At 33.8% G+C, this 23404-nt stretch overlaps 4 protein-coding genes across 8 annotated transcripts; 1 reads left to right on the top strand and 3 right to left on the bottom strand.

The window, feature by feature from the left end:
• Positions 1-45: 45 nt before the first annotated feature.
• On the bottom strand, positions 46-3520 carry LOC123311774. 3 transcript variants are annotated; one of them, XM_044895865.1, is made up of 2 exons: positions 3433-3520; positions 46-992 (listed from the first exon to the last, which is right to left on the bottom strand). In XM_044895865.1, the coding sequence occupies exons 1-2, from the start codon at positions 3441-3443 to the stop codon at positions 407-409; spliced, it is 597 nt and encodes a 198-aa protein (XP_044751800.1). In that variant the 5' UTR covers positions 3444-3520; the 3' UTR covers positions 46-406. The 3 variants fall into 3 exon arrangements, with proteins under 3 accessions (XP_044751800.1, XP_044751801.1, XP_044751802.1); XM_044895866.1 differs by lacking the exon at positions 3433-3520 and adding an exon at positions 1040-1135 and having other exon boundaries at positions 46-986; XM_044895867.1 differs by lacking the exon at positions 3433-3520 and adding an exon at positions 1040-1133.
• Positions 2405-15127, top strand: LOC123311772 (sodium-dependent phosphate transporter 2). Of its 3 annotated transcripts, none has more exons than XM_044895861.1 (8): positions 2405-2669; positions 9633-9900; positions 10222-10464; positions 10576-10932; positions 12630-13077; positions 13223-13408; positions 13472-13624; positions 13729-15127. In XM_044895861.1, exons 2-8 carry the CDS (start codon positions 9705-9707, stop codon positions 13820-13822), a joined length of 1677 nt encoding a protein of 558 aa, XP_044751796.1. In that variant the 5' UTR covers positions 2405-2669; positions 9633-9704; the 3' UTR covers positions 13823-15127. The 3 variants fall into 3 exon arrangements, with proteins under 3 accessions (XP_044751796.1, XP_044751797.1, XP_044751795.1); XM_044895862.1 differs by lacking the exon at positions 2405-2669 and adding an exon at positions 7868-8016; XM_044895860.1 differs by lacking the exon at positions 2405-2669 and having other exon boundaries at positions 9553-9900.
• On the bottom strand, positions 3595-6384 carry LOC123311770 (SCAN domain-containing protein 3-like). Its single transcript, XM_044895859.1, has 2 exons — positions 6121-6384; positions 3595-5825 (listed from the first exon to the last, which is right to left on the bottom strand). Exon 2 carries the CDS (start codon positions 5803-5805, stop codon positions 4039-4041), a length of 1767 nt encoding a protein of 588 aa, XP_044751794.1. The 5' UTR covers positions 5806-5825; positions 6121-6384; the 3' UTR covers positions 3595-4038.
• LOC123311773 lies at positions 14686-20368 on the bottom strand. Its single transcript, XM_044895863.1, has 6 exons — positions 20039-20368; positions 19742-19838; positions 19411-19687; positions 18485-18787; positions 17754-17904; positions 14686-16873 (listed from the first exon to the last, which is right to left on the bottom strand). The coding sequence occupies exons 2-6, from the start codon at positions 19770-19772 to the stop codon at positions 16469-16471; spliced, it is 1167 nt and encodes a 388-aa protein (XP_044751798.1). The 5' UTR covers positions 19773-19838; positions 20039-20368; the 3' UTR covers positions 14686-16468.
• Between the last annotated feature and the right edge of the window lie 3036 nt (positions 20369-23404).

Genomic DNA, 23404 nt, shown 5'->3' on the forward strand with positions numbered 1-23404 from the left:
TGACTTCAAAAGAATGTGACAAATGTTGTAACAAAATGCAACAAGTCTTATAACAAGTTTTTTATTTTCAAAGTTTTTTCTTCAATCTACACCTTTTCATATCTTTTGCTACATCCTAAATCTTGAATTGGTTGAAATAAAAATTATAACAACCTAAGAAGTTGGAAAGGAGTTGTAAACATTCATTTTGATAAAAAATCAATTAAATTATGTTAATACAGTTATAACAGGATCGGAAACTCAGCTAGAGAAAAAGCATACAATTTTTTATTAGAAGAAGTGTTTTGCGAGCAGAATCAGGTCAGAGATCTATTTTTTTTTTTATTTAAACAATAGTTAATTTAAGAAAACATGACAATAAAGATCTAATAAAATTGTATGAATGAATTACTCACATAGGTATTCTTTACTCTTCATTTTTGAAAGTCTGTTCTTGCCCAGATTCCAAATTTGTTAACAATAAATTCATCTGCCTAAATAAAAGTTTGATATTTTTCATCATATCATTATAACCAACCAGAACCTTGATGACATTTTCCACAGTTTTCAACCTCTCTTGATTAATTGCAAAATTTTCGATTAGAGCTAACTTGATGCGATCATCATTATCTATCAATCGGTTTATGTTTTCAGAATTAAGTATCACTAGTAGTTTATCCAACGCTTTCAAACTCTCGTAGTTTTCCTTCAGCTTTTCATGCATCTCTAATACATAGGTCATCTTACACTCCACATCGATCATTTGAACAACATACAATGGATCTAAATATTCATCTACTTTGGCCATTCTATCCATAACAGCAGTTATTGAATCTCGACAGCTCAAGGCGGAAGAAATCATTGTATGGGCTTGTATTAAGGAATCTGTAACTGTTGTTTTCAAATCGTCAGTGTTTCCATTGTTTGCTATTCCTAAAATTTCACGTTCTAGTGCAGCAATCCTGCTTTCGATCAAATCAAGATTGGGCATAATTGTTGTTTTTGTACTGAAACTGACAATTTATAGATATTGCTCAATTGTAGGGTGTTAAAAACTCACGATAAGAGATATTCACTGGATACAGTTACTTAAATTTAGGACTATGAACTATATTATTATTATTATTATTAGGTAAATTGACATAAAAAGTTTTCAACAAGAAAGAAAGGTTAGCTGCCTAATTGTCAAATTTCTGACAGACATTGATTGGGTGACGTGGGATGCGTTCCAAAGCTGCGTTCCGATGTACGTTCTAAATATTGCTTGAAGCGTTGATTGAAGTATTCAATATATTTTTTAAGAAAAGAACTACTAAAGTAATATCTGCATTTCGGAGGATAAAGCAGGTTATTTTGTGCAGAAATTTTTTCCACCTGAGTTGATTTATTGAAGGTTTTTCTAAGCACTCATATCCATGTAAACAACAAAAAACAAAAGTTATTGAGCAGAGATTCAACCATAGACATAGAGAGGTCTCTATGTAAATTCTGGTCTGCGCATACGCCATTTTGTAAATTGGAAAAACAAAATCAAAATTCCCTGATTTGAGGCAGCTATCGCGTACTACTCTAGGACAACTAGGAGACCATTCCTGATAATAATATTATATTTAGAGTGGAAGATTAATATAAATACACAAACATTGAAACATTACCTATGAAATTTTCGATCTGATTCTCTTTGCAGTATGTTTTGTTATGTAAACGGAAAGGTAATCCGTTTACCGTACCACTTTCTCATTAATTGATATATAATAATTACAGAGAAATTGTCTCACATGCTTTTACAAATCCTTCGCATTTCAGTATGTTCCATATGAAGTGTACAATCTATATAATTCTATAGAATCAAATAATCAGCAAATTTGAAATAACATTTTCTTGGAATACGTAATAGTCACTTCAAGACAAAAACATTAATGGTAAAAGCGTATAATGTTTCCCAGAATAATGTTACGGATAGTAGGATAAAAGCATCATTGTGTTTGAGGTTTGGGTGGTTGCAAAATGGCGATTGCGAGTTGCAATATGGCGAATGCGCTTTATGAAAATATGTATACAAATTTGGGGCGATACAAAAAAAAATATAAATAAATAACATAAAACGATACAATATAGTATTTTGCAATTTCCATTATAATATACCACCAGATCAATAACCTGAATTCAGGAAAACATTCAACGTTTATTTTTTCTATACAATCTACATGATAAAAAACAATAGCTTCTTTCATTCCCGGCTATAAATCGTTCACAACTCATCAAAAAAACCATTCAAATCGTGTACTCGCTGGAAGAACCCATTTCGCAAAATCTACGGACATTTTTTCTCGAATTTTCAATCAATTCCTCATGAGAGTTGGGTCGCTAAAATGGCGAACCTATCCGCAATATTGGAAATGTTTTGATGGATTTGATTCTATCGATATGCGTCCGAACTTCGATGTGTTATATTTCCGAGATTTCAGTAGATTTAATGAGCGCAAACCGCAAAAGATCGAAGACCTTTTGTGCGCATTGCCTTCGGAGCAAAAGAGAAAATTCCCGCTCAACCATCCCCAACTCCAGTGAGTCGACTCCAGGGCCGCTCGCTCCTCGGTCGGTTCGAACAAGCAGTGCCTGTGCTTGGTCAAATATGGCTACGGAAAATTGATATTTCCGACTGATGTGAACAGTTTTGCAGTAAAAAAGTAAATACCACCTGAGCACCAATAGTAGTAAATCGCTTTTTTGTTTGAGTAGAAATTGTGTCTTAGTTCTGTTACATTTGCATGGCATAGACGCTTTGGAAAAATGTACAAAAAAAGAGGTGTTCAACACGTGCATGCAGCTTAAATGAGATCGATATTTATCGAGGGATCTCTGTACCGGATTTTGGTGGCTACATTACAATAGTTTCAATTCGGCTATCTCGTTTGTTTTTATGAATCATATAGAGGGAATTTATGCTATATGTCGATCGATAAGTGAACTAATTTGGGTTTCCACCTGAACTTGACCGGAATTGAATTACTCTGGCTGGAAATTTCACAAAAAATAATCCAGTTTGAGAATCAGATGTCTTCAGAGCAAAATCTAATGATTAGCAACTGGATCAAGTGGAAACAATGAAACTACATATTAGAAGGAACAATGTAAAATCTATTATAAGAGAATGCACCCACACCTTAAATCTCATTGAATCGACCATATTTTGTATTATTCGTTCGCAATTTTAAGCGGGATATTCAATTGAATAAAAAAAAATGAGGAGGAAGAATAGTTTGTTGGGAGATTTTACCTGAAAGTGAAATTAGCATTATAATTCCATGTTTACAGAGAAAAAGTCAGCCGATCTCGATGGGAGAAATTGAGAAATAATATTATGGAATTTCAATTACTCCAAATTCGTACAATTCGTTTGAATCCATTTTTTACTATTAACTACTTTAAATTATAAAATACATATCATACCTATGTTTCATTCAGCAGTTTTTCGAATCATCAGACAAATCATTAACTGTATAAATGAACTTTTGCAATAGTAATTATTTGTTCGTTTGGACCGATTTGATTAGATCAGAGGTTCCCAAACTTTTTTCTCTCATGGACCACTTTAAAATTTTGCTAGTTTCGGTGGACCCCCTGCGTACATTTCTACCATATTCCCAAAATTCAAAACAAAAAATGTGAAGATTAAATCAAACAAAAAAAATTTGCGTTGAAGCTGCGTTCCAATCACGAATTTCGAAAAAAATTTGAGAATAATTGGTTAATTAATTGATTTATTGTGATGTGAATGGTTGTAAGAAAAGAAAAGTTGGCCAATCAAAGAAGTGATTCCATCCAACTTTTCTTTTTCGTCATCCACTGGCAGCACAAGAAATCAATCAATTTTCTTTTATTTTATTCAGAAAACTCCCCATTCGCAGATGGTAGGGATAAAAAAAATAGTATATTTGCTTTAATATTCAAATATGTAATTATTACAAATAATATTATAATGTAATATGATAACAATATAAATAAAATCAAACATTAATAACGTAATATAACTATAATGACAAAAAACTCATAATTTTAATGGGAGGGATGTACTTGATGGATTGACAGCAAATTATCAATATTTGGCTTCAGTTTTGTTAGGAATAACCGCAAATCTCCTCGTTCTGTGATATTTAATCTGCTCCGTTTTTTTGTTAAAAGATTTGTGACGACACTGAAGCTTTTTTCGACAAGATATGACGAGGGAAAGGCTATCAGAAGCTTTCTCGCAATTCCCCACAGTCCAGGATATTTTTCGGGTATTTCTGACTGCAGCCAAAATGCTTGATATCCTCTTTTAAATTTAACCTTCAGTTCCTCATTAGTGCTAAGTTCAAGTAGCTCCTCTTGTAATATCACAATCCCCACTTCCGTTTCATCAAATGGATTTATGATCCATGGTGGTATTTCCATTGTCAAGATATCTTCAAATCTGATTTTAAAGTCATCATGCAGGGCAATTAAATGTTGAACGTATGTCTGAATATCCTCATCAAGGCATTCTACCTGTGACAGGTTTGAGAACTGAGAAAATTCTCGCCGACTAATATTTTGCTTCATAAATTTCAATTTTCCAAGAAAAGCTGAGACTGCACCCTTTGTTTTTATTAAATTGAGGCTATCCCCTTGTAATTGTAAGTTGAGGTCATTGAATTTTTTGAACAAATCTGTCAAATACGCGATGTCTGCTTTCGAATTGATCAGGTTTTTTTTCAAATCTGAATCTCTACTATCCAAAAACTGTAGAACAGATTCAAAAAGTGAGTAAAATCTTGTTAAACATGCACCTTTCGATAACCAGCGTACTTCAGTATGTAAGAGCAATCGTCGAAAATCTTCATCATTTTCATCGCACAATTGCGCAAATAAACGCGTATTCAATGCATTGCTTCTTATTTTGTTAACTGCATTAATCACAAATTGAAGCGATTGGTGCAATCTGCCACACAAATTTTTTGCTACGAGGTGTTGTCGGTGGATGACACAGTGAATTGCAATTACCTCTGGTACAATTCTTTTAAGATGGCTTATAAACCCACGATATCGCCCGACCATGGCAGGAGCTCCATCTGTTGCCACCGAAATAACGTTTGTGAATGGTATCGATTTTTCCCTGAAAAAATCACTCAGGATATTGAATATTGATTCACCTTTAGTGTCCGTGTCCAATGTTTTCGCGAAGAGTAGCTCTTCATGCATTTCTTCGTCCATAACAAATCGAACATAAGCCAATAGTAATGCTTCATTACCAGGTAGAGTTGACTCGTCCAATTGTATAGAAAAATGAGTTGTTTGCAGATAATTACACAAGAAACTTTCAATATCAGAGCTCATTTCATCAATACGTCTTTGTACAGTGTTGTTACTCAAAGGAATTCTTTTGAGTATGTCAAATGGAGATTTGTGCAGAACAGTTTTCAAAACCTCTTCAACAGCGGGTAAAATTAATTGTTCTCCAATGGTGTGCGGTTTTCCAGATTTCGCTATAAGCAATGAAATATTGTAAGATGCCCGCAAGCCATCCTCGTTACTTTCAGACGTTGAAGCGAACATGCTTTGCACAGTGGGTCTCTTTTCATATTTTTCCTTCAATGTTTGAAAATATTTCAAATCTTTACCTACTTTATCGGGATGACACCTTCTTAGATGATCTTCGAGCTTCGATGGTTTCATAGAGTCATTGCTCAAAAGTTTGTTGCATAAAAGGCATATGGGCAATCGCTTATCTGCCTTTGATGGAAGAAAACCAAATTTTAAATAATCAACACTGTACTGTCGACATTTTTTCTTAGATTCAGCCATGTTGCGTATCAGTTACGTACCTGTAAATAAAAAGGCTCTGTTTTAGTCTTCTTTAAGACGGTTTTCTTCAACAGAATATGATTATTTCAACAGAATTTGATTGAATAATTATTGCAATGAAATAAAAAAAGTACCGGCAGCAAACTGATTCTAATAATTGATAGCAATAAATTGCTAAGATCCATAATAAACTTTTAAGAAAACAGCTGAACCGATTAATGTAAAGTGGAATATCCATTGATTCTATTTGGATTTATGTATTTCGGTAAATTGTATACCCATAACAAATAGCCAAATTAGTATGTAGGTACTTACTTTTTCCGACACTGGCAAACACTAAAATCGATTCACTTAACTTTTCTGTTCGAAATTCCGGAAACAAATGAGTAACGTTGATTCTTGGCATTCGTATTTATATTAGTGAAGAATCCAACAAGTCCGTGCAAGATTGAAAGCTTGCACACCACAAGTCGTATTTCGTATTTGCATTTCCAACCAAGCGCTGCAGACGGCAGAGGCGGCCCTTTTCAAGTCTCGACACGTTGTACTGAATATGGAATATGAAAGATTTACAAGTAACAGTCGATGAACTTCTCAAAATATTATCTGCCTACGTTGATAGGTGAAATAAAACCAACATTTTAGTTCTTCACTATCGAAACCAGATAAATTTTCGTGGACCCCCGCTTGCGAACTGCTAACCCCCATTTTTTTGTCACGCCAACGTGGACCCCCATCGAGTCTTCCATGGACCCCTGGGGGTCCACCTGGACCACTTTGGGAATCAGGGGATTAGATCATGAAATTTTATCACGTATCTTTGTACAGAATCATAATATCTATTCATAATAATGATAATGCACATCCAGAAGTTTGAGCATGACTCTGGAGGTGGGAATTCAACCGTTAAATCCACTTAATTCGTAATGAGGGGGAAAAAATTCGGCTCCCTAGTCAAGTGGTAGAAGATCAAACGTACCGCGCTTGTAATACCCATGGAAGGATATGTTCCTGTCACTTCATTCAATTTATTGCTACTTACTGTCGGCAGCAGGCGCCTATCATTAATCCTTCAATGTTCACGTGTACGCCGGTTTGGTTTATGGCAGTCAAAGCAATTATCTAAATGACATGCGTGGACAGAAATTCCTACGATGTGAAACACAAGGAAGTGTTTTTTTTTTATTGGACTTTTTTCATTGTTATAGATTTGTCAATACCGTTATGAGAGTTTCCAACATTTACTGCTTCATTACCCTTAAACTAATTACCCTAAAACTAGTTACTCTAAAACTAATTCACTTAAGAGCACTAAAAAATAAGCAAAAAGTAAATGTTATTCAACATAAGTACATGAACCATTTTTTTCAAACTTTTCATTTGTAGGTAATTTCTGATGATGCCTGTTATGTTTCTCGAAAGTATATAAATAAATGAATGAAATTCATTCATTCATTTGCATTCAAATGCAAAATTAGTGGATTCACAAACGTTTCCGACACACATTTGTGTGAATTGGGCATAAACATAAACAATTGAACTTTTCGATTGTTGAATCTGAAATATAATAATAAGATTCGAAGGCCAATTTATCTCAAACTCCACACGTTTGGTTGCGACACATTTCACGAGATCCTCTCTGGAATACTCATATTTCTTCAACCTGAAGAGTTTCCTGGTACAATGACGTATTCTGAGGGGAATGAGACCGATATTTCCCTCTGTCTAATCCCTATAGATTTTTCATTAACCTACAAAATCCGGGATTTTATTCGATGAAAACGTTCATTCTGGTTTGTTATATTTTCAAGCTCCATCGCACAAGAACAATTCGGCGGATGTCAACATGGTGAAACCGCATTTCCTCACTCCCGTTTTTAAATTGTTATGACCTGTATAAGTGATCATCCCGAATAGAAAATTGAACATAATTTAATTGCTAGAATTAATAACCACCCACTTGGTGGTTTATTAATTCGCTGACTAATTGGTCAGTGCTTAGACTCGCAGGTGTAGTCAGGCTGGAGTAATATGGTAAAATTAAGTCCTGGAAATAAATTAATGGATGAGTTAAAGTGATTATATCGTGAAAGGATAGAAACGGAAAAGAAGGCTCAATTCTCCATCATTTTAGAGTTGGAAAGTGAAAGTGAAATGCTATGAACTGCATAGAAGTGGAAATTTTGAAAGTTTCACAGCTTATATCATTTCGTAAGTCAAAGCTTGATTTTCAATGAGTTCATCAAGTTCGCAATCTTTCATCATCAGTTATTTGAGATGACCAAACAGAAACCATAAATTTCTGCTGAGGAGCTGAGAGATAAAAATTGTATAATTTTTATTCCCTGATTGTATTTCTTTCTGATTTCTTATCTGGTTTGTCATCGTCGATGTATTGCTTTTCACCTTCCTTTCTCTTTTATTATATATACCTACACATATAATTGGGCCTTAGCCTGTTCGATGTATTTCTGAATAAATAAATTTCAGATAATATTGCGGAAAAAGTATAACTATGCCCGAAATATCAAAGTTTTTTTTCAAACCTACTCGAATGCCCATATTTTCAAGAATTATCATTAAGTTTGTTATATTCGCATGATTTATGTGTGTTTCTTAAGAATTATGTCCCCTCTGTATAGAGATCCAGTGAAACGATTAAATTTGTTGGTTCAAAATTTGAAATCCATCAAATCATTTATTTTTAGTCGTATCGTTGACAATGAAATGATAACGGTAACTCTTCGTATTTGACTATGATTTATTTGGGATTATGTTGAGATGTGTATTCAAAATTCATATGCTTATAAATTTTACTGTTTATCAGGAAAAATCCAGTTTGGTGTAACTTTATTTATTCACGGTTATTTGAATTGTGATTTATGTATGGAAACCATGTTGACAGTAACTTAAAGTATTCGATTGCGAATATTTCAACCTCAAAGGGATATGAAGTAAGCAGAAGTTTATCGAGTTATAGATCATTAAAATTATTTCAAGGCATATATATGATATCGGCCTATAGAGAAAAAAGAACACAACAAGTTTTTTTTCTGAAGGGTGATTGCTTGTCAAAAAATAGTGTGGGTCTTTCATATAATTTTTTTAGCTCCTGCTTCGATATAACCCCCAAAATGGAACCTGAAAAACAATTCACAATTTTTTTCTTGGAAACCAGAAAACTGACACAGTACAGCCTATACGACTCAAGCTACCCACCTATTGATAAATTATTTTGTTCTCAAAAACCTTTAGAAAGAAATTACCAATGGCCTTAATTGTTCAAAATGAATCAAGTTTTGATATTGCAATGGTATCTATAAAATGAATAAGGAAAAAGTTTCTTGAGAAACAAATTTCAGGGTTTGCTTTTTTGATCCCATAAAATGCTCAGTTTCATTTCTGTCAGTTTTCTGGTTTCTACGAAAAAAATTGAAAATTGCTTTAGGGAGCTGCATCTAAGTAAGGGCTGCTCAAAAAAACATATATTTATATGAAATACTCGCACTATTTAAGAGGAATCATCTCTTGAATTTTTTCTATGTGTCTATATATTGTAGAGATAATCAGGAGTTGAATGCTCAGGGTAATTTTATTCAAGTGGAAATACTGATTTGCGAAAAACAATTCTGAACATGCAAATATTTTATTAGCATAAACATTATGGGCTTACATATCAGCTCATTCTGAATGTTTATAGAGCTTATCAAACTTTCCAAAATCAAAATTCAGTTTCATATACGAATACTACAGTTCACATGCATTGTTCTATCGAGATGAGAGTGATGAGGCCGAGATGAATTAACCGATTTTTTTTCTCTTTGCAGATTACAATAGTTCATAATGGCTGTGTATCTTATTATTATAACAAAAGTAATAAGATAATCTAATTAACAAAAATGTTAGAACCGTATTCTCCTAGTTTGATATGGCTGATAGTATTAGGATTTATAATAGCATTTATTTTGGCATTTGGAATTGGTGCGAACGATGTGGCCAATTCATTTGGGACAAGTGTGGGATCCAAAGTGCTGACCATATTTCAAGCATGTTGCCTGGCCACCTTTTTCGAAGTTGCTGGGGCTATATTAATTGGTAAGAATTTAATAAGTCATTATTTTTATACTAATTTCTACAAATAATAATAAACCTAAGCTTGATGAAAAGGCTCAATAAATAATGGCCTCCAAATAATTTTTATTCGTCATCAAAAGATTGATAATGAAGAAATTAGAATAGTCAGTCACAATCTGCAGACTTTCCACTTTTAAGTTGACTGAAACACTTTTTTATTGAATTTCCTTGGGCCAAAATAGAACAATTTCTATAAGTATGAGAGTAATGAATGAAAAACTCCATACTGAGTATCTCTGTATTCAAAATAGTAGTACAGCAACGTAAATCTCGATTTTGCAGGTTACAAAGTTTCTGATACAATGAGAAAAGGAATATTAGATGTAAATTTATACAAAAATGATGAAATAGAACTGATGCTAGGGTGTCTGAGTGCACTTGGTTCTAGTGCAGCATGGCTGATAGCAGCTACATTTTTAAAGTTACCTATTTCTGGTACACATAGCATAGTTGGTGCCACAGTGGGATACAGTCTGGTAGCAAGGGGAACAAATGGTGTGCATTGGTGGACTTTGGGCAAAATAGGTAAGAAAAAACTTCGTCTGATACTTACGACCAATAAATCATTTGACTGGATAATTTCATATGGACACAATTATCATCTGAATCGTCAAACTTATGCCTGTTCTATTTCAGTTGGATCTTGGTTCATTTCTCCAGTGCTGAGCGGTTGCACTTCCATCCTTTTTTTATGGATAATAAAAAAATGTATTCTGAGCAAGCCCAATCCTGTGGAGTCAGGACTTTTCTCCCTCCCTCTGTTTTATAGTTTTACCATTTTCGTGAATGTGTTCTCAATTATACACGATGGTCCCAAGTTGCTCTATATGGATGATATACCTTTATGGATGGCGATGACTATAAGCGTTTCCATAGCAGTTATTGCCATGTTCCTCATATGGTTGTTCGTAGTGCCTCTTCAGCGTGGGAGGTTGGAAGCTGAAGCCCGAAATCAGAAAAACGGAGTCAATTTCAATATTGGGGAGTCTTCAGGTGAGAAAATAGAAGGGAAGCATAAAAAATTTCGCCACGCCAAGCAATTTCAAACATCAGTTAATTACGAAGTCATTTGGACCATGTATTGCAATTTTCGGGAATTATTGAAAAAAATATTGGTCAATAATTCCTTCAAATATTCTTACTGAGAGTGAAAACACATGCATGGCCATATTCAGCATTCAGACAATCAGAATGAAAAGATCTTAGTGGGTTTCATTTTTTTCTTAGAAACCCAGTAAACTGACAGAAATGAAATAAGCAGTCGTTTTATAAAACCAGGAAGGCAATCAAAATTATTTTTGGTGGGGCTTCCCTATAATTGGAAGGGGTAGGAAAAGCCACGTGTCTTTTTCTTAAACCCAACTTTTCGGGAATTATTCGAAGGTCAAATTTCGAGTCGCGTATCTTACAGGAAAATCATCGTAGATCCGAATGTTATGCTTACTCTGAAAGAGCAACTCCTCTTGTAATCAATCTCAAGATTTCGTTCATCTCGGCGAAACCGTTCGGTCTTGACGAATTCTCAAGTGAAATTTGCAATTTTTGAAATATGCCATTTCAAGGATGAAAATCTAAACGAAGGGAGATCGGCGTTCGAAATTGCTCGCAATAGATTCAGCGAGTTCGAAAACCTATATTTTCATACCAAAATTTCAAATGTCCGGCCCAGTTTAGGAGAAAACAATTTTTTTTGTTTTTTCACTATTCATTTTCGAGTTGACTTCGAAGAGCTCTCTGGAGTGCAATTCTCTATTGAATCATCAACTGTTTGGTTTTCTAGAATCTTCAAAACAAATTCTATGCACTCCATATCCGAGAAAAGTAATAGAACATCATGATTTTCAGACAGAGTAGAAAAAAGGTCATTTTAGGGGGGTCTAACCCCTTGCTCATTTTTGGCCCAAAAAATCTAGATTTTCGAAATCGAGTTTTTGTGCTTGGGTGGAAGCCTTGGCAATGCGAATTATAAAACCGGAAATCCCAATTGGATCAGACGAATATAACAGTAGATATCGCAGATTGAAAATTGCAATTTTTGGAAAATGCCATTTCCAAGATGAAAATCTAAAAGAAGGGGGATAGGCTTTCGAAATCGCTCGCAATAGATTCAGCGAGTTCGAAAACCTATATTTTCATACCAAAATTTCAAATGTCCGGCCCAGTTTAGTAGAAAATAATTTTTTTTGTTTTTTCACTTTTCATTTTCGAGTTAACTTCGAAGAGCTCTCTGGAGTGCAATTCTCTATTGAATCATCAACTGTTTGGTTTTCTAGAATCTTGAAAACAAATTCTATGGACCCCACATCCTAAGACGGTAAAAGAATATCATGATTTTCAGACAGAGTAGAAAATAGGTCATTTTAGGGGGGTCTAACCCCTTGCTCATTTTTAACCCAAAAAATCGAGATTTTCGAAATCGAGTTTTTGTGCTTGGGTGGAAGCCTTGGCAATGCTGATTATAAAACCGGAAATCCCAATTGGATCAGACGAATATGACAGGAGATATCGCCGATTGAAAATTGCAATTTTTGAAAAATGCCATTTCCAAGATGAAAATATAAACGAAGAGAGATAGGCCTTCGAAAAACTATAGGCAATGAAGTTTTTGAAGTGTATCGATTTAATGCTTGATAGAAGAACACATTTTTCGTCGCTTTACTCACTCTTGCCTCATTTAATGAAATTTTCAGATACTTCCCCAGAGGGAAGCCCTAGAAAAAGGCACTCTGCAAATTTAGAACGTCAATTAACTGTGATCTCTGAGAATACGGAGTTGCAAGCAATGGAAAACAAACTGACTGCTGCAAAGTATATTTTTCCAATACAGACAGCGGACAGCAAAAACGGTTATACCCCTGCCAAAGACTCAAACGTCCAAAAACAGCCGGAAAGACCTAAAGAGCTCAAGTTAGTTGAAAGTAAGGTAGATGTTAATCCAGTTTTATCGCCGAGTTCCAGTGGAGTTCCACTGATAATGAACAAAAGTGCTGTGCAGCTACAACCAACCAAAACTTGTGCGTTGGAAGTGCACGATGAAGCGGAAACTGCTGAAAATAAAGGTGTCTCACAATTGTTCAGCTTTCTGCAGATTTTAACAGCGATGTTTGGAAGTTTTGCTCATGGAGGTAACGATGTAAGGTAAAAATATACTATTGCACTTTGTAAAATGTATCCTCATCATATTCTCCTAAAAATTATTTCTAATAAATTCGTTATTTATACTGGGTGCTATTCTATTTTTACGTTACTGGAATATACTTTATGATTTACATTAACCTTCCAGCAATGCTATCGGCCCTCTAGTGACTCTTTGGCTCATCTATACAGAGGGAAGTGTTCAACAGAAATCAGAAACCCCAATCTATATTCTTCTTTATGGGGGCTTTGGAATTTCCGTCGGTCTTTGGTTGTGGGGACGAAGAGTCATTCAGACAATTGGAGAAGACCTGACTACAATCACACCATCGACGTAAGTTGGACGATGATCATCAATGTTAAGCAAGAATAATGCAACATGCTGTTTTTTTTTCAGCGGATTCACAATAGAAATTGGCGCTGCCTTTACAGTATTATTGGCCAGTAAGATCGGAATACCCATATCAACCACACATTGCAAGGTGGGATCAGTTGTCTTTGTTGGCTATTTTAGCACCTCGAAGAAAGGTGTCGACTGGAGTTTGTTCAGGTACCTGTTTATTTAGCCATCAGACGCACTTTACGAAGAAAAGCTATTATTAACATTTCGTCCGGAAAACCAGTAATTTTAATTCATGTAATGATCTTTTCCAGGAATATTATATCAGCTTGGGTTGTGACAGTTCCAATAGCTGCAGTTCTTTCTGCTGCTATGATGTTTTCGTTGCGCTGGGCCTTTTTGTTATGAATTAAGCTTCATAGCTCCTTTCTTCATAAGTCAATGTTAACTACTTAGGACATGAGCCATCATTATTTATTTATGTATTTTACTTACCGTTCTAGCTTCTAGGAAATAGCTCTAGAAAATAAAAATGTCCATTCCAAACAATTCCCCTAAAAAATCGAAGTGTCTAGTCGTTCAGAAATATTTGAAATTCGATGTCTTAGACTAATCAATATTTTCGTATTTTTTTACCGTTATTTTTTGCTAACTTCTTCAGGAATAGAAAAACTGAGCACTCAATTTAAATGGCAAACTCATATGGGAATATATAGCACATATTTTAATTTGACTATTAGAACTGGAACAAAAAATAGATGAATGTTGTTAGATGAAACAATAAGTGAAATTTAGGTGGCAGAAATTGATGCTAGTGAACAAAGAATTGTATCCAAAACTTGAGGAGTTTGAAACCAATCATCTTTTTATAAAATTATTTAGTTCGATATTATTATATAAGTCATTGCTGTGCAATCGTTTATATCTTACTTGTATAAAATTTAGCTGAAATATTTTTTTAAATATTTGATATATGTAATAACTTAATTCCTATCAATTAATCAACGATTATTTTTCAACTCCCGTACCTGAACTCAACGGACACGTAGATGGAAAAGCATAGCTAGAAGAAATAAGGTTCTAATTTTATTTTAATATACAGGGTTTCTCACGCAAAACTTCGCTCTGCCATATACACTAAATTGAAAGAAATTTCGTTTGCAACAGCAGTGAGAACCATTGTTTTCTGAGATATCGTCTACCTAAGCTAAGGGATTGAGAAACACTGGATATAGAATTTTTGAATCCTTATATCATTTTGAGATCAAATGTAAACTTTCAAGGTATACTTTTTATTTTCGAAAATATTTACAAATTCTGCTAATATACACTGGACAGTTGGAAAATTGTGCCTATTTTGTTTGATAGAATTTGACATTTTTCGGAAAACATTCAACTAAAATTCACTTTCTATATAGTGTGACACTGAAAAAATCTGTGATTACAAGAAAAATATTCAATTGTGTCTTGTTCGCAGTTACTGTTGAAAAAGATGTTATCAAGTGAGAATACAATGAACTGGTGTAACCTTCTAAATCCGGACAATTAGGAGTGAGTTTACTGATCATATAAAATCACTTGATAAAATTTTCTTTGTACTTAAAAATGATAAGTTAATTGTTTCTGAAGTATATTTTTATTATTGTTATTATAAGAATGTACATGGGTCACATCAAGATGTAGAACATAAATAAATTTTTTAAAAAACATGAATTCCATGTACTTTATTTATTCATTATTTCTGCATGTCTCAGTTATACCTCCTATAAAAGCTCAGAATCAAATTATCTTAAGAATAATTTCTACTCGAACAACTGTACAAGACATATTACATAATATGTATGAATAAGATGACCTAATGCAGGTAATAGGTTTACCTCTTGAATTAGAATCATTACACACACATTTTATATGTCCATAAAATATACAAAAAAAAATCCTTAACAATAATTTAAATTAAATGTATGTAACTTTTTTCAATTACCTCCTATTCGAAGTTGATTAAATAACATTCATAAAACAACAAAATATACAGTTTTGGAATTCACTGAATAGCTTTGAAATAAGGTGAGTATTGAAATGATTCTTCCGAATAATATGAATCTATTGCTCACGATATTTGGGTGGAACTATGCAAGATATGTGAAAATCGATTTCTCAGTCCTCTGCAATGAATGTATTATGGAATAATATACATTGGACACAGTTTCCCCCCATGTCATTAATAAATACTGCATAATTTACAAATGAACTATGTACTTCAGTTGATAAAGAAAAACAATGAAATTTATTATGCATGGTTCTCCTTATAGCATGGTCGATTTATGCTTATACTCATTCCATTTCAAAAGTTGATAACTTATGAATATATTTGAGGAGTAAATTTTGGTAAAACATTATTTATTGAACAAATTCATCAAAAGGTACAATGACTTCTGAATCTCAAGGAAAATTAGTTATAAGTGAAGATTTGAATAACTGATGCCTGTGTAGGGGGGAGAAATTGTAAAAAGCTTGAAGCAATTTGATATCCTCATCCTTTTATTTTTAACCATGTGAATATCACGATTGTGATGACGATCACAAAACAATAAATCAAAAATTTCTTGAAGAAATGAAGCCTCATACTGATTATTTTGCCAAATTTGAACACTTTTAAATGCACTTAACAATATATTAAAACTTAATTACACCATATCTGAGATCTTCACCTTGTCCATAATCTCACATGAAGATCCACACTAAGTCCTCAAGTAGTATTTTAAGTATACACATCAACTAATATTCCCTTTATGGTGTTCATAGATTTGACCAGTGTCTTTATTTACAGGATAAAGAATTCAGTCCATATTTGTATTGGAAAACAGTAGTTAGAAACAATAATATATCAATCCCAAAAGTACAAAAGTACCGAATATCTATGCCATTTCAAACAGACAAAATAACTTTGGGTTAAAATACGCATTTCGATATATTCAAGATAAGCTTTTGAGCTTTTGGAACAATGATCAAACCCAAACACCCACAAGATATTATAAAAACCGAAAATTAAAATTAGTCTGAAACTACAAACTCACATTCTTCAATATCTTCACCTATAACAATTTCTTCAACGTGTTCCTGCACAGGAATTTCTTGTTCTTCAATTGTTACCTCATTGACATTGTCTTCTAATGTCACTTCATCCACGAATTCTTGTTCTTCGTATTTGATGCCATTTTGGAAAAACGATTCTCCAAGGAGTTCATCTTCCTCAACATCGGGATCCTCAAACACGTCCGAATTCTCGATCACCTCGCTGTGTTCATCAAGCAATTCTGCATTATCCTCGAAATTACCGAGATGGTGTTCCTCTACAATGATATCAGACGGTTCTGACTTCACTATAGGGACCGGAACAATTGAAGGCTTGATTTGCTTCACAATTTTAGCAGTTTTCAGAATGAAAGTCTTTGCAGGCTGGAAAAAAAAATTGGAAAAATGAGGAAAATAGTTAAATCCTAGTAGGCATTTGATAGCAGAATAGTTTGAATATAACTCAGTGGACTTTTTAACCGTTTGAAAGTTTACATTACATTACATGAAAGTTTAGACATTATAAAGAAGGAGCAATACTATGTATTCAGATATAAATAGTCAATCCAGAGAGCTATGTGTGTGTATGTGATTCGAAACTATAATTCTCAATTTTCAATAGAGTTAATAGAATCCAAAGATTATAGAGTTAACTCTATAATCTTTGATAGAATCATTTTTCAGTGTCATAAAAGTGAATCCTATTTTGGTTTGTCACATTTGACAACTTTTATTTGTCAAACTGACAACTTGTATTTGTCACATTTGACAACTTTTATTTGTCAAATTTGACATGTTTCATTTGACAAATTCGACAATAACCATTTGTCAAATTCGACAACCACGAGTTGACGAATTCGACCGTCATTTTTTGACGTTAGTACACGCGTGCAACTTGCTTTCATATCCCAAGGATGAAAAATAAAAACATTGGACAAGACAGACTAGTGAATTTCTATAAAACACCACTGAAATCAATTTGATAATAGCTGGTAAGTAATATTTTGAATAAATTATCTAAATAAATCATGTACAACAGCATTTGACATCTGAAATGTAGACATCTCAAGTATTGAAGTTAGGGATTGTGAATATTGGAGGGTTGCGTTCACAAACTTACTCAGAGCAAGCTCTGAGTAAGCTCTGATTACCCGAAACGTTCACAAACGTACTTTTAGTTCCTCAGAGTATGCTCTCTGAGCATGACCATACTCATACTCTACTCTCGGAGTAAGTTTATGAACACACCCGAGATTATACTCACATTAGACATCTCGATCTTGGCCAACTGTGGTACTACCTGAAGAATGACATTTTTACCAGACGGTGTCTTCACCATGACCAAGTTAGTGGCAAGATTTGAAGTGTGTGGGGCTTGGTTCGGAGTAATTTCTTCCACGGTTGCTTCTTCAATGCTGCAGCAGAAAGCAAGCCAATCAAGAAAACATCATCATTGCTTCATTAAGCAATTTTTTGTTGCTGCATTATTAAAACCAAGGTGAGGTACTTCAGAAATTTTTTATTTTTTTTTGATAAATGACATCTGCGTAAATAATAACCATCATAATATGCTTGTATTATTGATGGGGCCGGCAAACTTTTGACAGATTTAACAAGTGCTAGCTCAAATTCACATACTGCCCACTTTCTCAGTGGATGTCGAATGGTTTGCTAATAAAAAGTTTTGACAGTACTTGTAAAATATCGTCAATATTTACAAGAGTATAAAATTAAATGATAACAATATATATGCGCTGATTTGGAAATAAAAAACCAACAAAAGCTTTCTGTTATTTATTGTTGCATTTTCAGACACTTTTTATGCATATTCTTCTTTCTGGTGTATGTATTCTGGCAACTATAAATGTTAATCAGCAACTTTCTTCACAGAAATCTCCCATTCAGTCATATATTGGATAACAGTAAATGAGAATTTCATATTTTATTCAATCTTCAATATGGATGACCTGCTGCACAAAGAAAAATAGAACTTACCCTCTATCAGCAGGATTGACTGTGAGTCCATAGTGTATATCTGCTTGCCACGGGTTGAATTTTTGAGTAGATACCTGAGTGATAACTCCATTTTCATCAACTTCTTCAACATAGCCATTTGGCATCATGGTTTCTTCATATTCAGACTGACTTTCATCGCTCATACCATCAGTCCTTTGCCTTTTACTTTTAGGAGAATAAGGTTCGCCATTGCTCTTCACCCTCGTTCTAATTCTTCTTCGTCGTGTAATAGTATAATGCACTGAGTCATATCCTTCCCTCCTCATCATTTCTGGTAAGTATCTATATCCAAAACCATCATTCAGAACAAATAAAACACACCATAATGCATCTATATTAGATTTGGCAATTTGACAACAAGTCATAACCTGCCATAATATAACAATATGGACAGGTTATAACCTTGTCAACCTATAATTCTAAGATTGACATTATAATTACATTATTGACAATATTGACATGAATGTTTTCTATTGAAAAATATTTGACATGATAGATTGGAGATCAATTTATCATCCGTCTGTTCCGATATTCCTGAACAGTACTGTCAGTATTTCAGAGACGATGCCTATTGGCCCAGTCGTTCGAGTTCTATTGTTATTCGATTGCGGGCCAGTAAAACCAGCAATATCGGAACAGGCCCAATGATTTTCCATTATATATAACTCTTTAAATGATATCTAACACTAAAATAGGAGAGAAAGATTCATGATGAATCACTCTGTATCGCTTGAAAATACCCCAAGAAATATCATAGTTTATTAAATCAACATGGTGAAGGGCTTGGTTCACCCAGAGGAGTAAATTATTAAAGAAATTATCTGGAATTCATGAAGAGAGAGTATATTTGTAGAATATCAATGGTTATAAAGAAAAAATAAATACACAAACAATATAGCTTATACCTTCTTCGAGCATTGATGAACCAATTACTAATTTGAAGAACTGTAAGGTTTGTCTCGTGAGACAAAATCTGCTTTTCTGCTTCTGTCGGATATGCATTGAATCGGTGTTCATACAACCAACTTTTCAATAATTTAACAGATTCCTTCGGTAGGTGACCTCTCCTTTTCACAGTCACTGGTTCATAAGTTGTTTCGTAATTATAAATTATCTGCTGTTCATCTTCTGAACCTGTTTCATTCTCTTCTTCAGCACTACTCATCGACTGAAACTGGTGTTCTGAAGAAAATTTATTATTAGATGAAACGTAAAAATCTAGGCGCAAATAATTACCTAGATAATGAAACTGCTGTTTCTGAGACATTTTGTGTTCTTTTTTATTGAACGTATAATTAATGTATTGGGAGATATTGGTTGTATCACCTCAAGGCTGAAAAAGAAATCAGTAGAAATGGGGATTTATTTGGGCAAAAATAAAATGAAATTTAAATTTGTTCAACATTGAATCTGAATTGTAAACGCATATCTCTGAATAATATGCAGCTTAAATATGTTACAAAACTTATCTATGACGTCATCAAGAGAAGGGATGGGTGGGTTCATTGTAAAGCTGAGCGAAAATATACTTACAGTAAATAAATAAAATAGGCAAAAATGGAAAACAAATATTATGTTTTTCTTTTCAAAACACAAAATTTGTTTTATCTTCAAACATCAACTTCAAATTTCAACTTCAAATAAATGTCAATTCAGTAGGGTTAAGCTATCACTCTTTTAGACATTCACTGACACTTCAGAATTCAACGAGTAGAACAATCAAGTCGAAAAAAGTTGAAAATATGTATTTTTCGGGTACTGCATTAATTTTCACCACAAAGATACTGCGAAATTAGAGATCGGCCATTACATCCACATCAAACTGCATAGCTTCCTTGCGTTTTTTACGCTTGGCTGTTTCTAATCTAATCGCTGGTGATGTCACAGTTCTTCTTATTCATTTCGGTCTCAACGAATTGTATAATAACTTAGGATTTGTTGTCGTTGATATCATTTGCTTGAAAAATAAAGTGAAATATTCTTTCATTATTGAGTTAACGAAGGTCAAAATATATTTAGTCATTATAGAGTTGTATTAAATTTTGAAAACCAGGTTTCACGGTATTAATAAATTGCTCTCTCCGCCACTGCATTCTGGACTGAAATTGGTGGATGCGCTTCTATTAAATTGAAATAATATATTACCTCTGCTTCTCTCAGTATTTAAGAATTAAAAGAGCCAAAATTATCAGTCAAATAAAGAACTCACACTTGGGACTTAAAGTTCTGCATTGGCGTAGTTCAGTAAGGGCTGAAGTGGATAACCTCAGGCTACCTCAGACCAGACAGATGAAATCTATAAGGGAGAATGAAGATTTTTAGCGGCATGCAGACAGGAATTGAATTCTGGGTGGTACTTTTTTCAGAATTCAATTCCTGTCAGCATGCCGCTAAAAATCTTCATTTTCATTATATTTCAGACACTAAAACTATCATCACAATCTATAAGAGAGGACTTGAAAGAACTCTGACTTGACCAAGAAGAAGTTCCAAATCCATAATTTTTCATTTCTTTCTAACGTTGATAAGCTATTCTGCTTATGGGCAGAGACAAACTCTGTTATGGGCATATACGCTTTATCTTGCTCGAATTACCGAGTTATGAACATCCGATCTAGATGGAAAAAATAAAGCATTAGGGAATAACATCAATATTTACATTCATGTGTTATCCACGTCAACATTAGAATAATATGGATAAAACTACGAATTTTTGTAGTTTTGAGACTGTAATTACCCCTTCTACCTTCGCTTATCGACGCCCTTGACATTAAGTGTTCCACTCTGATGCTTTGTATAGATTTTTGGAGATGTTTGAGTTCAATTATCCACTTCCTGAATTCACCAACAAAAAATTGAAGAAACTCATTATGGTTTTTCCTGAACTGGCAAAAAATTTATTTAATTTGATGGAATATAAACTGTCACAAAATTCAACCAATTTATTCTTTAATTCTTTTACAGTATTAATTAAATTTTTGGTCTCAAGATTATATTTTTTGATACGAAAACTACTCTAATCAAAATTTTAGCTGAGTAAATAAAACCTTCTGATCATTAAAATGCAGATTTTTTTTGTTCATATACACTTTTTTGTCTCCACACTTTTGCAATAAAGTGGCGAATACCTACCTTCTTCAACTTTTTTTTTTCAATACTAATTTTATGTTCAGGAAACCAGAAAAATATCTCAATATTCTTCGAACCAATACCCGAATATATGGAACAAAAATAGTAGTACATAGAACAACAGATTGCTCATTTCATTTTTCATTACTTCTGCTCGGGGACGTTAAGATTTTTGTAACTTTTTGAGCCGACAAGAAACCAAAGTTGAGTTAAGCGTTTATTAGTGTTCTGCCTATTTTTTCAGCATTCAAGGAAAGTCAATCTTTTTTGCTATCAACATATGGAAAACTAATGGTTTTATGATTTTTCATGACAAACTTTCTTTCATTTATAAAATGTTGGTTATATAACTTGGCGTCCCTAGGCCATCACCTGAGTAGGCCTAGTCCAAGGATTACAGACTAGCCAAGTTGGTCCTTATGCCTAGTCTAGTGTGGCTAATATGCCACTGGATATAGGCAGTAGTGACAGTGATTTGTGAACTCATGTTGAGATATTGGAGTAATTTCAACAACAATTCAAAAATGGGGAATTGTCAAGTTTCCCACAAGACTAACAAAGCCATAATCAATCATGGACATACGTTATATGACGCTCTCTCGGCCTATGGTCTATTATTACCCCCCCTCCAACGCGAATCTGCTTATCCTCATTGGTCCGGTTCTTCCCCTGTATGCTCTCGAATTCGAGCGCAAGAAATTTGAAAATTAATACAAAGCTAACAGCATTTGTGCACGAACGTCTGGTATGGTATAGAGATGACACAGTGTTCATAAGTTCGAGAAGTGTAAAAAAAACCGGATTAATGACAATTTTTCAGTGATTTTGTGCCATCAGTGATTGTTCTCGTGCGACTAAATGGAGAAAAACGGCGGTATTCTTATGATTTTAGGTGGGTGCGGGTTTGGTGCATGTTTTTCCATCATGACTAGATCCACACTCATCCAAAAACAAAGGATGTCCTTCAGTCTTCCGAGGATAAAACGAAATTATTCGTAGTAGTGTAGGTACAACAATGCTGTTATGTTTGTGTTTGAATTCATCACAATTTTTGTGATACACCCACTGAAAAAAGCCGGTAAACATCCTGTTTCCAGGGACCAATTAATGAACGCAGCCAACCTTCTACCTTTTATGAAAAATGCTCCTGAACACCTGTTGCTGCTAGCTTGTACCTGGGAATGCGCTTGTTTGCTTGGTTTAACCCCCGAATATCAGAGAATGTTGAAATTCGAGTTAGTTTTCTTTCTTCGTGTTTAAAACTCTGTAAACATCAAAATTCTAGATTTTAATTTTTTTGTCGTCCTGATGATTTATGACCCAAATCTTCCCAAATAATAATATCTTATTATTTTATTTTTCCAACTGATAGCTATCAAACTGAATTTTGTTTCTCTTTGACATCCTTCCTTTTGTTGTTGAGTTTGACTCCACATAGATTCATTTCGCCATTGACAATTTGTCTAGTAGATGTGCCAAAAACATTGCAAAAAATATTGAGGATAGGTCAATATAAGCTATCAGATTTGATGCAGCCATAAATGTTTTGCATTTCGAAATTAATTCCAAAAAATACTGAATGAAAATTGAATAAGTTGAAGATGAATCAATTCACAAGAGCTGAGTTTCGATACTCAATCAGCCAATCAATTATTGTTGAATATCAATTTATAAAAATCAGTATGACACACTAAGACCTATCTAGGAAATAGCACATCAGTTCTCTATTGAATAGTAGTAGTAGTAGTAGTATTATTAGTGCCGACTACC

Source organism: Coccinella septempunctata, chromosome 4, assembly GCF_907165205.1.
Source record: "Coccinella septempunctata chromosome 4, icCocSept1.1, whole genome shotgun sequence".
In the NCBI taxonomy this organism is placed as follows: Eukaryota; Metazoa; Arthropoda; class Insecta; order Coleoptera; family Coccinellidae; genus Coccinella; species Coccinella septempunctata.

What these genes read in the sequence shown, in the direction of transcription:
- LOC123311772 (XM_044895861.1), top strand. Translation starts at nt 9,705, where the DNA reads ATGTTAGAACCGTATTCTCCTAGTTTGATATGGCTGATAGTATTAGGA. An exon ending in ACTACAATCACACCATCGAC is followed by an intron (nt 13,409 to 13,471) that starts GTAAGTTGGACG and finishes TTTTTTTTTCAG; the next exon opens with CGGATTCACAATAGAAATTG. An exon ending in GTCGACTGGAGTTTGTTCAG is followed by an intron (nt 13,625 to 13,728) that starts GTACCTGTTTAT and finishes GATCTTTTCCAG; the next exon opens with GAATATTATATCAGCTTGGG.
- LOC123311770 (XM_044895859.1), bottom strand. Translation starts at nt 5,805, where the DNA reads ATGGCTGAATCTAAGAAAAAATGTCGACAGTACAGTGTTGATTATTTA.
- LOC123311773 (XM_044895863.1), bottom strand. Translation starts at nt 19,772, where the DNA reads ATGTCTCAGAAACAGCAGTTTCATTATCTAG. An exon ending in ACAGCAGTTTCATTATCTAG is followed by an intron (nt 19,688 to 19,741) that starts GTAATTATTTGC and finishes AATTTTCTTCAG; the next exon opens with AACACCAGTTTCAGTCGATG. An exon ending in TTCATCAATGCTCGAAGAAG is followed by an intron (nt 18,788 to 19,410) that starts GTATAAGCTATA and finishes TTTTGGATATAG; the next exon opens with ATACTTACCAGAAATGATGA.